At 38.8% G+C, this 13,830-nt stretch overlaps 1 protein-coding gene across 2 annotated transcripts in view; it reads left to right on the top strand.

The window, feature by feature from the left end:
- The window catches only part of ERCC6 (ERCC excision repair 6, chromatin remodeling factor), an 88,743-nt gene that overhangs the window by 47,238 nt on the left and 27,675 nt on the right, over positions 1-13,830 (top strand). For both annotated transcript variants that reach the window (XM_008961167.4, XM_003809030.5), the window contains exons 8-10: positions 2,339-2,474; positions 12,065-12,235; positions 12,714-12,890. In XM_008961167.4, coding sequence (XP_008959415.2) covers positions 2,339-2,474; positions 12,065-12,235; positions 12,714-12,890 — 484 coding nt within the window. The remainder of the gene's footprint in view (positions 1-2,338; positions 2,475-12,064; positions 12,236-12,713; positions 12,891-13,830) is intronic.

Here is a 13,830-nt window from a genome sequence, read left to right as displayed (position 1 = left end):
AGTGAGATTTCTAGTGTGTGGTGGTTTGGAGTTCAGAAGAGTGATCTGGGCTGGAGACTTAGATTTGGCATTACCAGCATCTAGAATTGAAATTGTGGGAATTAGTGAGATAGAAGGGGTAGTGTATACAGTGGAGTAATGTATGTGCATTTTGCTTCACACAGTCAACATCTTTGTGGGGCAGGAAAAGGGAGTGGAGGAGAGGAATGACAGTGTGCAGAGTGCAGTGACTCTGCTCCAGGTGTGTGAGAGGCAGGCGTGTGGCCCTGTGATGCCCTCAGTTAATCCCAGTTTTTAGTTGCCTCTTGTAGCATGAGTTGAGTGTTGTTGAAGAGGTTGCCACGGTTGGTTTTGACTTCTGCTTAATTTTCATCTTATGCACTGACTGGCACCCAACTCCCAGCAAGACTGAAGGTTAATGGGCTACAGTAATGGGAGTGCCGCTTGTGGAGATACAAGCTCAAGAGCTTAGCTAAAGGGATTGGTCTCAAACAAGAAAAGGGATACTTGTCCCTTTGTCCCAGAAGGGCAGGAGGAGTGCAGATGCAGACAGGGAATACAGTGTAGGATGTATCAGGATATTTGACTGCACCTAAGTGAAACCTGGCCTCAAATTGGGTTAAACATTCACAAATGTATGGTACACCTAGAAACCTACAGAGGGGGAGGCTGTGGACACAGCATGATCAGCAGCTCAATGATGTCTTCAGGGACCCAGATACTTTAATTTTTGCCTAAGGCCAGGTCTCCTTGTAATCATTAGATCTCCTTATCACTGTAACCCAGTGACCATTGGTCTGTACATGTAGCCAGAAAGACCAGGAGAGAAAAGTCTCTCCCAACCCAGAATGTAATTTTTCCTTACAAAGTTGGTCAGTCTTGCCAGGCCAGCTTCATGGACTAGTGAGAGTTTCAGGGGAGTACCATGCACTGACAGGTTATAGATGAGCCAGGATTCCTGCTTCTGAGCCAGGCAGTGGTCAGAGTCCCATAAACTGTGTGTCTGCAGTAAGGAAGAAGGAGGGGCACCTGCAGAAATCTGATTCTTCAGGAAAAAGGGAGAGGGAAATGCATGTTGAGACAATGGCCACAACCAGTTTTTCTACCTATACCTATGTCTAAGGAAATTGGGGTGATTCCATAAATAATTTTAAAAAATTATGATGAACATTTTTCTAGTTTATTAACTTCTTCAAAATGATTTTAATAGTTATATGATATTCCATCTTATTTAACAGAATCTTATAGTATTTTCTATATGGTCCTGTTCTAAGCACTTTACAGATGTTAACTGATTTAATCTTCGTAATAACCCTATAAGATCAATACTGTTATTATTCCCATTTGAAAATGAAAAACTGAGGTTCCCAGAGGTTAAATAGTGTGCCCGAGATCATACAATGTGTGCAGAGTTGGATTCAGATCCAGGCAGTGCCTCTAACCACTGGCCCATGCTTTGTTAAAGAAATGGGATAGTTCATTCAGCTTTCCTCTTCTCCATGGACATAGGTAGCACCCACTTTTTCTGCAGTATAAAGAATGCTCCAGTGTGTATCCCAGTGTGTAAATGTTTTTATTGGGATTGCTGGGTCAATGCATGGGTGCTGTTGAGGCTCTTGATTTTGCTGCCCAACTACCTGCCCACACAGCAGTGCCAGCTTGTACACTGTCGGTGTGGGCTTCCCAGGAGAGAACACTCGCTGGGATGCCCCTCCATGGTGCTTTGGTGGTGTGGAGGAGCAGGCAGGGTGGTGTAGTGAGGACAGGCTGCAGTAAGTGAAGACTGGCTGCTAGGCAGCCCTCTGTCCCCTGGTAGCCATGTCACCTGGGCCATGCCAGCCTTATGAGCCCCCATCAGTGGAGCATTTCTGGCCTACTTGCTTCCTAGGGCAGTGAGATTGAAATTCTGTGGCTTGAAAACTCTTGGTAGACTATAAAACTTCAGACAAATTTAAGATTCTATTATGTTCACTTAGGTTAAGATACACTGTATAAAAACTTCACTAATCTGTAGTAGAAGGGAAAAGAGTATTTTTGTTAAATAATATTTGTTTGATTATCTTTTATGTTACTATACATGTTATATCTCTTAATATATTATTAAGTGTTTTCTCTTAACACCTACATCCACTAATTGATGAATGAGATTATGGAGATTTTACTTACTGGGTTTTAACATCAGTAACTTTTTCTTAAAGAAAATATCAATAAATTTCCATAGTTAGCATTTTTTTTTTTGAACTAAGTTTTTTGTTTGTTGTTTTGGGGGATCTTTTGAGCAGTTGATGACTGTATATGCTCTTTCATGGTTGTTTTCTTCTTGGACGTTTGGATGCAGGTTTGAGGGGTTGGGTCCAACTGTAATTGTCTGTCCAACAACAGTGATGCATCAGTGGGTGAAGGAATTTCACACGTGGTGGCCTCCGTTCAGAGTGGCAATTCTACATGAAACCGGTTCCTATACCCACAAAAAGGTAACATAATATTTCAGTACCTTTTTGTTTTGTTTTAATGTCCTCCATTTTACATATTTGGTTTTTCTCTGATCCATGTGTTTCTCAAATGTATATTCCTGTGTTTTTTTTCCTGCATTTAAAGTTATTTTATTATTATTGACTTACTTTAGAGCTCTGTGTTTTCAGAACAGTTATGAATATAGGTCTTATTGTTCTAACAGTCTGTGGTGGTGTTGTGACAATGTCTGTTGTCCAGTGAAATATGAATCATCTCAGACAGGGCACGAGCCTGGCAGTGTGGGTTGAAGTCATAAGTCAGGTGGCTGCGTCCAGTAAGGAGAGACTTTGCGCATTAGTGGCTTCAAACAGTTTTAGGAAGGTGGATACGGAAGTAAAATAACAACTCTTAATTGGTAAATGCATTTGTTAGTATGCATTTAACCTTCCATCTTGAGAATTTCGCAAGTATTGTTGCTTTTTAGTTGTGTTTTGTTCCCTGAATCCTTGATCGTCATGTATTGACAGTTGTAGTTCTTCACTTAGAGTTTGGTAATATCACAGTATCAAAAAAGAGCTTTATCTGTGCTCCTGTAGGTAGCATAGATACGTTGTATTCTTCCTTTTTTCTTCTCATCTGTCTAACCATCCAGACTGTGAGCTCTGTTGAGTAGGGACTGTGTCTGATTCATTTTTATATCCCAGGTGACCCATAAGCATTTGCTGAATAAATAATAATCACGCAGTTTCACTGTGAATTTGCAGGTTACATTATTGGGGAGAAGCAGCAGTCTCTTAGGAGCTAGTTCTTTCTTTCCTGAGTCTTTTGAGCTCTTGAGTTCGTTCTCGGGGCCCAGGAAAGCAGTGCCGGCTGCGAGGGCTATGGAGTGTTTGCCTCACGGAGTCAGATGCACGGGGACCATGAAACTCCAGGATTCCTGTTGTGTTTGTGTTCATGGAAAAGCAAACTTTTGATAGAAGTGACTCAGAAAAATCTATGGTTTGGTAGCACAAATAAGGCGAGATGGAATTTTGCTTACACTGTTATTGTTAAAACCAACTGACTTTGCCCAGAATTTTAAGTGATAAATGGAAAATAAACTGGATAAGATAATTAATAAATTAGGGTAAATGCTGTGAGTTATAAAAAGTGATTTTTAGCAGTATGAAGATAATAGCAGTTTAGATTGTTGTCTAGTCAAACCTTAAATTGTTTGTCAAACCTTAAACTATCCTGTCACTACCCTTGTAAAACATTTGTGGTTCCTTTTTCATTTCTGTTATCTGTTAACATCTCTTAGTGTTTTGTGCTGCAAAATCCTGTAGCAGGACTCATTAGCTGATGTTTGTCTTATAAAGGCAATTTAAAAAAATGTTATTCCTTTCATTTTCTTTTGGGGTAGTAAAGTGTGTGTATTGGACACCTTCACCTGGATCATGGCTTGCCTCCAGTTCCTTTGTCACCATAGTTTGAAGAACTGCCTTTGTGTAAACCACATACATGGACTCATTATGGAAATAGAATTGACAGTAAATTTGGTGAAATTTGTCTCCTTGACTTTGGAGGGCAAACTTCTAAGAAGAGATATTTCACTTTTGGTTGCAGTGGTTTTACCTTCTGAGGTTGTTTTACCTTCACAGACACTTGCATACATATGGTTGTTAATAATTTTTTCAGTGTTTTACAGTTTACCAAGGACTCTAACTTGAAGATTCTTAATTAACTTTTGAGGAAAAACAGCATTACAGTTTCCTTGTGTTTTTACTCAAACTCTTAACTCTTCCTACTGTTCCTTTTCCATTATAAAGTATCTTAGATTACTAAAGATGTAAACTGTTAGGCAAAAGATCAAAAATATGTACTTTTATATGTATCAAACTATATTCTTAACTTAGAAGCCCTATATTTATTACTTTTTATTAATGTTAATATTGGCTTATTTGTGGTGACGACACATTGGAAATGTATTAATAGTTCCTTTCCATAGGCCTTACTATTGACATTTCTAAGATCATAACTTTGGTTTCTGGATTCAACTACTGAAGGGGTATTTGCTTCCTCTGCACCTTCGATCTTCTGTGTATGTGCAGATCTCTGTCACCACACATGCATACCTGCTGGCTTACACGTGTGTTAAATTACAATAGAGTCTATGTTTCTTATTCATATTTCAAAAATTCTGTTTGTGGTGATTCGTCCTCTAACTCAGCGTCTAATGCCTGACTTCCTTATCAGCTGTGATTTCTTTTTACAGTGGATGAGCTTTCTGTGCCCACCAGCTGTTATGTCTGAATTTAATAATGGTACTCTGACATTGGGACATTCAATACTGGATGTATTAGGAACAGGGAAGAGAAGAGAATTTCTCTTTAGAAATATTTAAAAGAATAATAATGCCAGAATTGTTTTGTTTATCATTCAAGTAGATTATCTTTATTTTCCAAATGCTTTGTTGTAGCTGGTATGACATAAATTTTGAAAATTGGCCGGGCGTGGTGGCTCATGCCTATAATCCCAGCACTTTGGGAGGCCAAGGTGGGTGGATCACGAGGTCAGGGGTTTGAGACCAGCCTGGCCAACGTGGTGAAACCCTGTCTGTATAAAAATACAAAAATTAGCTGGGTGTGGTGGCACACGCCTATAGTCCTAGCTACTCGGGAGGCTGAGGCAGGAGAATCTCTTGAACCCTAGAGGCGGAGGTTGCAGTGAGCCTGGACTGTGCCACTGCACTCTAGCCTGGGCAACAGAGCGAGACTCTGTCTCAAAAAAAAAAAAAAAAGGGAAAATTTTTCATTTGGAAAAATATCAAATGGTCAATTTCTCAATTGAGCACATTTATCATTCTTCTTCCCCAATTGCCCTTTAGCTTCCCACCTCTCTCACCCTTTGATCCTATGTTATCTTTGTTAATAGTCTCTGATTGGCAGCATAATTTAGAATTCTCAAATGTACACCCAGCAGCCATGCGAAAAAATATACAACTGATAGTTTCAACCAAATGATGAAATCTGATAAAGAAATTTTTAGGCTTCTGAATCTCTTTTAATGGTCACTTGAAATCGCATTTAATAAAAGTTCAAGATTTCCTTTTTCTGATTATATTTCGTGATCCTTTTTTCTAATATAGAGCAACTTTCATGTGAGTTGATTAATATTTATTTGTTAAAACAACAATAAACACTGCATTTCAGGTGTTTGATGTTGCTAGGGCTCAAAAAAAAATAAAGGATGTTTTTAACTAACCTTAAAAAGCCAACTCTTTTCTTGGGGAAAGAAAATGTAGTAAATGAAGAGATAATGAAAGAAGGCAGTCTTGTGATACCTATCCCATAACTCACAATAGGTGGTGACATCTTTAGCACTGTCTTGTAAAGTTTATTTAATGATTAAGGATTTTTTTTTCAATTTATTGGAAGATACATAATGATAAATTGCTTATGTTCTGAAACAGTTGTCTCTCTCCTACCTTTTTTTGCTACGTAGTCTCTAGTAGTTCTGTAACATCTTAGGTAATTTAAAGAGTTTTGTTTCATTTTGATCAATTCATGACATGTAGATGCATAAGAGTGGGAAAAGCAACAAGAGCATGCAGTTTTAAGTGCATTGGTTTTGTGCTTACAAGACCAGGGTTCGAATCTTGGATCTGCTGTTTTATAACTTTGCAAGCTTGGGCGAATCACTTGCCTTCCTGAGCCTGATTTGATCACCTATAAAATGGGTAAATTTTGGTAAACTTGTTAGGACTTTTTGGGTTAATATGTATGTATGAAGAGCTTAGTGTGGTCCCTAATAGGTAACATTTACTCAGGTAATTCTTGCTGTTGTTAGAAACAAAGAATATTTAGGCCTCTTCACCTCAGTAGTTGGGAAAAGAAAAGATGCTGAATGAGGCATTGCTGATTGACTCAGTATGTAGTCTAGAGAGAAGGTACACATCTACTTTATCAAAAATGTTCATGGTCATTCAAGATCATCTAGACCTTTTATTCTCATGTTCAGATACATTTGGCCCCAGATGGAAACAGTGAAGTGCAGCGCGTGGTTAAAAAAGCAAATAATGGCCTGGCGCGGTGGCTCACACCTATAATCCCAGCACTTTGGGAGGCTGAGGCAGGCAGATCATGAGGTCAGAAGATCGAGACCATCCTGGCCACATGGTGAAACCCCGTCTCTACTAAAAATACAAAAAATTAGCCAGGCGTGGTGGCAGGCGCCTATAGTCCCAGCTACTCGGGAGGCTGAGGCAGGAGAATGGCGTGAACCTGGGAGGCGGAGCTTGCAGTGAGCTGAGATCACGCCACTGCACTCCAGCCTGGGCGACAGAGCGAGACTCTGTCTCAAAAAGAAAAAAAGCAAATAACACAAAAACTTGGCCATCCGATGAAACTCCCATCAACATGTTCTTTAAAAGGGCCTGTTTTCTGAAACACTAGAGCAAAAAGACGTGGCTTTTAAAAAAGCTAGAAGGGAGTAAAAAACTTTAAAAAAAAAAAAAAGAAAGAGGCCACATTATTCCTTAAGCATCTGAAATATTTCAGACACATTCTGAGTACACAAATTATAATAGAATGCAAAGTGGTATCATTCCTATTAACTTTAGAGTCAGTGTATACACCTTATAGAAGACATGATAGATGCTGGGCTTGTTCTGCGAGGTATGTTGTAAAATTGTGTTGCTGGAGCCCTTTTTTTTCTTATTGTCAGCACAAATCCTTGTTTATTAAAGATTTAGCTTGAAGGAAATTTTAATTAATTACAGGTGCAGTAAATCCTGCCTAGGAAGCGGCTGTACTGTGTTTCCTGTGAATGGCCTTCATGTGCCTGTGCTTCACTCCTCTCCCCGCCGCCTGACAGTGTGATTTATGGCTGTTGTTTTCCACCAGTCCACTGTTTGCCCTCTAGGAGGGATTGGTCTCTTGAGCCTCCATAATAACAGCAGCCCTTTCACAGACATCTTTTAATGACAACAGCACTGCACTCAGTAAGTCAGGCTAATTGCAGATGTACCCTATTAATTGCAAAAACTAGGAGAGGTTACATATTTTACAAGCTTTTAATTTGAAACCGCCCGAGATGATTTGTCTTAAGTGTTTGGATAGAGACGTCCATAATATTCAACAATTCACCATTATTGAAACTCCAGTCTAGGCAGCTATAGAATTCTGCGATTGAATCAGGTGATAACAAATAGTCTTAGATGGGGTTTTGCCCAGTGGCTAAGTGGAGATTATATTTTCAACTGGGACATTTTGAACAATTTCTTGTTCTTTTTACATAAGCATCTTTTTAATTCTTGTTAATCATTAATACATCTTCCTGAACACAGGAAGTTTTGTATTTCCATAGCTAACATTTCTATACCTATAATAATATTTAGAATTTTCCAGATAAATTTCAATCCTTAAGCAAGCATAAGAAACTAAACATCATTCCAGTGGTATACATTTGGGAAGCTTGGTGTCTCATTTGGTAACTGTGGGAAAGCTCCAGCTACACTAGGTGATGTCCAGAATTCATTTCGGCTTTGGCTTCTAAAGGTCGCAGGTCTGACCAGGTGAGGTGCTAAAGGTGGATGGTTTTTCTCTGGGCAGACTGCTTTCTTCACTGGCACCAGCAGCTAAGTGGGGCTGGTGGCGAGGGAGTCCTGAGGGAACCCGTACGTGTGTTTTTAAGGCCGTTGTGCACCCCAAGGCATTTATTGCTGTATTCTTTTGAGGTCAAAAGTCAGGAAATGGGTCTTTCAGATGTGGCCTTCAATATGGTATTGTGCAGGTGTCGAATTTTGTGAATGGGAAGATGGAAGATGAGTAGTCATAATAGTAATAAAAGTATGGCACACACCTGTCAAATTATTAATAGGTCCAGGCATTGTGGTTATTCTCTGCAGCAATTGTATTAACTCTTTGAATGTTACATGAATTACAACATATGAGAAGACAATGTCTCTTTATTTTGTTCCTTCAGATTTTCTTAGCCTTTCTTGTACCCTTTTATACTCTGTTGAATTAAAACACATTTTAATCCTAGTTCTTTAAGAAGATATAAAATTACCATTTTTTGAAGATGTTGAATTTTATAAAATTTGTATTAGATGATTGTGATTACATGAATTATATTAGGCTTCCTGATAGCTATTCTTGTATTCCTGTGACAAGCCTTTATTAGGTTAATATATTACTAGGTTATATCTGTAAAGTAGTGGATCTCTAGTTTAGAGGCGTGTATGCACACTCATAAGTGTGCTGTGTCAGTTTTGAAAACAGGGTTTGCTAGCCTTGTAACAATGATTGGAATCCATTCTTTTTCTATATTTTGGAACAATTTCAGTAATAGGATCTAGTCCTACTTTACTCATAAAACCCCTTTGGGTCTGGTAGACTTTTGGTGAGAAGAGTATAACATCTTTTTCACATTGTTCAGTATTGGTTTGTTCTGTTGGTCTGATTTTTCTTGGGTCCATTTTTGCAACGAACTTTTTAGCTATCATATCTGTCAAAATGTTCAGATTTTGTAGCATGTATATTGGTTAACACTTTTGTATTCTCTACATCTATAATTGTGTTCCTTTGACATTTCTGATGCTGTACAACTCAGTCTGTTATTTTGGCTCACTTTTCAGAGGTTTGTTTGGTTTAGTCTTTCCAAAGAGTTATTATTATTTTGTTTTATCAATTCTACCAGTTTTTTTAATACCCACTAATTTTTATCTTACTAATTCTCTCATTTTCCTTTTTTGGGAGGCTAAGTTGACTGCTCTCTTTGATTTCAGCTTAATAGAGTGTTTGTAAAGAATGAATATTCTTTGTATAGTCTAAAGTGCTGCTGATCACTGTTAAAAGGAGCTCTGATGGTGATACTCAAATCCTTTGCATCCTCTTTGTAAATGTTTTATTTTCTTTGATCTGACTTCCTCTCAGAGAGGCTGTGGTCAGCTCTCTGGGTAGGCTGTGGATGTGTCATTTTGACAGCTCTAAGGGCCCTGCTTTTGTGTTTATTGCTGTGCGTTTCGGTAGGTAAAGGTTCATGGTTCTTTTTTCTTATTGTGGCATCCCCATTAAAATATAAAATATCCCTCTTTCTGTTCACTCCTTTTTGTTTCATATTTACATTGCTAAGCCTGCCCTTTTTTGGTTGGCATTTCTTTGATATATCTTTGATAATTCCCATATTACAACTTTCAGTGCCAGTCTGGTTTGGGTCTCTTTTAAACAGAAGGCTAGGTTTTTGCCTTACCCAGTGGAATGTCTCCCTGTTAATAACTCACTGTCTTGTGGTGGGTTACTAGGTTTAGTTTGAAACCTGGTATTTTGTTTTCTGTTTTATATTGTCCTGATTTTTGCTATTTTCTATTATTTTCCTCTGTAATGGTTTGATAGTTCTACATTCTATTTTCTAGTTTTTAGGTGGAAGTAGCAACTGTTACTCAGTAATCAGCATAAAGTTTTGGCAAATGTATTTTAACATATTTTTCTCACATGGTTAAGAATTAAATATCTATTGCCTCTGTCCCTTTCTACCATTGGACAGGGTGGAATTTTTAGTTCACTTTTATTTTCCCTTAATCTCAATCCAGCTTTTATGAAACTGAACAGGAATTACAGTAACATTTAAAAATATATACCTTTTAATATTTTAGATCCCTTCTTAACAGTTTCATTCATATTTAAGTGTTTAATATTTAGGCTTTGTTGTTATGCTTTAATGATTTATTTTAAATGGTATGTGTATCACATATAATCTTCTTTTTAAACTTTTTCTTTTATATTTTAGTAGGAGGTAGTGTAGCCTAGTGTCAATAGTACTAGCTTTGGATTTGGCTGCCTTTCTCCATTCGAATTCTGACTCCACCACTTAGCAGCTGCGTGACCTGGTACATTAGTTACCATCTCCAAGCCCCAGTTCCCTCATCTGTAAAATGGGGTTAGTGGTGGCCCCTCTGTCCTTCCTTGGGGAGCTGCTGTGAGCATGGTCTGTGGTGAGAATGTGGTGCAGGAGCATTGCTGTCTTTCCTTCTTCAGGGCATGGCATTTGTGCATACCTTCCTCTTTGTCCACGACTGCGCCACTCCACTGTCTGGGTGCAGTGCACTGTAGTTAGCCAATCTCTTGGTGACTGATCTTCCAAGTCCTTGCCTATCTGAAGCTGGAATTTGTTTATTTTATTCATCAAGCATGACTGCTAGCTTGGATTGATGTAGAATCCATGGTCACCACTTTTCCTTCTTAGAATTACGTAAAGATTTTCCTCTTTGCCTTCGGACATTTTTAGTGTTGCAGAAAAGATGTCTGATGCAGGTAGTCTTTTTCCTCTGAAGGGAATATTTTCTTTTTCTGTTTTGTTCTGACTAGAATCTATGACATTTTCTCCTTATTTTTAAAAATATTTTTCTCTTTTGAGTCAGGATCTTGCGCCGTTGTCTAGCCTGGAATGCAGTGGTGAGATTATAGCTCACTGTAGACTCTAACTCCTGAGCTCAAGGGATCTTCTTGCCTGAGCCTGCTAAGTAGCTGGCACTGCAGCTGTGCACCACCATGCACTGCTAATTTTTTTATTTTTTGTAGAGACAGGGTCTTGCTTTGTTGTTCAGGCTAGTCTTGAACTCCTGGCCTCAAGCGATTCTCTCCCTCAGCCTCCCAAAGTGCTGAGATTACAGACATAAGCCACTTTGCCTGGCTGTTTTTATTTATTTTTGGAATTCAGACATCTAGTAAGATATGTCTACAGATGCGTCTTTTTCTTAGTGTCTCTGCCTGACATTCTGGGAGATGTTTTGTTCTGTAGATTCAAATCTCGGCTCCATTTATGGTGATTGTTTTCTATCATTTTCTTTTCTTTTTTTTTTTTTTTGAGACAGAGTCTGACTGTCACCCAGGCTGGAGTGCAGTGGTGCCATCACTGCTCACTGCAGCCTTGACCTCCTGGGCTCAAGGGATCCTCCCACCTCAGCCTCCTGAGTAGATGGGACTACAGGTGCTTGGCAAGCACATCCAGCTAACTTTTAAAATTTTTTTTTAGAGATAGGCTTTCACCATGTTGCCTAGGCTGGTCTCGAACTCCTGGGCTCAAGCAATCCACCCACCTCAGCCTCCCAAAGTGCTGGGATTACAGTTGTGAGCCACTGTACCCGGCTTTTTTTCTATCATTTTAAAATCATTGCTTTTATATCCTTTTCACTCTGTCCTGGAATTCTTGTTATACATTGTTAGAGATCCTAGATTTGTCTGCCTTGTCTCTTTGGATTTTCTCTCATTTTCTTGCTTTTGTTTTAAATTAATATATTTTCCATCCACATTGTTGTTTTGACAAGAATGGACACAAAGGATGTTTTGAAAAAATAAAAATAATAATTTAATATATGTATATATTTATAAATATATGTATTATAACTTTGTCATCTTTTTGAGAGTCTCCTTCCCCTAATAACGGCTGTATTAGTCAGCGTTTACTACTTGCCAGGTTAACAAGTACACTTCCAGTGCTGATAATGTCTGTGATTGTGCATGTTATGTTTGTATTTGTGCATTTTTATAAAGTACTTCAGATTGTGTCATGATTGAAAGGGTGTCACTTCTTATTTAAAACTGACTTTACCATTTTATTATGGTCTCAGGAGAAACTAATTCGAGATGTTGCTCATTGTCATGGAATTTTGATCACATCTTACTCCTACATTCGATTGATGCAGGATGACATTAGCAGGTATGACTGGCACTATGTGATCTTGGACGAAGGACACAAAATTCGAAATCCAAATGCTGCTGTCACCCTTGCTTGCAAACAGGTATGACCTCTTTTAACAAGGGAGATTTCCAGGTGGAGAAGAATAATTAATTCAGAATAAACTATCTGCTTTTAGTAACACATTTATTGAATCTTTCCTTGTGCCAACTGCACAAGAAATTTAAAATGTGCATTTTCCTTAATGCAGAAAACTCTTTATTTTTGCCCTTAATCATGTCTTTAATTCTGATTGTTCATGTTATTTAATGTCTCTTGTAGGGGCCAGTTGTTAGAATGTAACCAAACCCAACTCTAATCTATAGTATTCAGCTTCAACAATAAGAAAAAATTCTCATTTTTTCATCTAAATGTAATTAAGGATTTGTAATTTCATAAAATGTGTATGTTTTGGAGAGTACCAAAATGATGCAAGAATGATGAGTAAATGTGTAAATAATTTGCAGAGGAGCGTTTTGGGGTAGGAATGGCGATTGCTAAAAGGTAAATTTAATAAAAAGGTGCTTCCTTTCCTCAAATAGTTTCGCACCCCTCATCGGATCATTCTGTCTGGCTCACCGATGCAAAATAACCTCCGAGAGCTGTGGTCGCTCTTTGACTTCATCTTCCCGGGAAAGTTAGGCACGTTGCCTGTGTTTATGGAGCAGTTCTCCGTCCCCATCACCATGGGGGGATATTCAAATGCTTCCCCAGTACAGGTAATATATTAGGATGATAATACTTTTGGCATTTTAATATTTAAAGTGCTCCTATTAAATACTATAATTTGTAGCCAAGTCATTCAGAATGTGAGAAAGATGGCCAGGCTCATAAATTGGTATCTGGTAAAAAAAAAAAAAAAAAAAAAAAAAAAATCACAAAATTATCTTTGCTTGATCATATTTTTTCACTTAAAACATCATGAAAAATATTCACAGAGAGGAAAGCCCTAGAATAAAATATCTCCTTGTTTAATGGAAATTAAACAGTTTTGGCATTGTTCCTGGGATGTTTAAAAAGATGTCACATGTGGTCAGAAGAGCAGTTAGAAATTATGAAACAAGGACAAATCAGTTTGGAACAGCATGTAATTTAGTCCTGCAAACCGGGGTAGTGCATCTTATAAAGTAGTGGAGAAACTTAGAAAAGGGGACACTAGGAGGATTGGACTGTTCAGGGATGATTTAATGAGACATGCCCCTTAACCTGATTCTGGGAATGTAGGCCATGGAGAGTGAGGGCATTCTTGATTAGGGCAACAGTGTGGATGCAGCCACCATATGTGGCAGGGCGCAGTGAAGAGACCCACTTGACTGGATTGGAGATGCTTGTGGGGGCATAGCTAAAAAGCTGTGGATGCTAGAACTGTGGGGCCTTGAAAGGGAAGCAGTGGCACTCAGGGAGGGCTGGGTTACTGAAAGTGTCTGAGCAGGACTCTGGAGGATGCTGGTTCTCAGGGGTTCCTCAGGCTACAGGGTAGTCACAAGAGGGAGGCTGGCACTGAGTGACCTGCAGGAACCACTGGGGTGAGGGCCATGAGGACCTGGACCTGATCTTGGATGGTGGTCTGAGAAAGATGGTGGGGCAGGAGACGCAGGTGGCATTTTTAGGCAGAACAAACAAGGTTTGGAGGCTGACAGGATCGAGGAGATGGAGTAG

The sequence above is a fragment of the Pan paniscus genome, chromosome 8, assembly GCF_029289425.2.
Source record: "Pan paniscus chromosome 8, NHGRI_mPanPan1-v2.0_pri, whole genome shotgun sequence".
In the NCBI taxonomy this organism is placed as follows: Eukaryota; Metazoa; Chordata; class Mammalia; order Primates; family Hominidae; genus Pan; species Pan paniscus.
The sequence above is the reverse complement of the archived record's forward strand: the minus strand, read 5'-3'. Positions and strand labels throughout refer to the sequence as shown.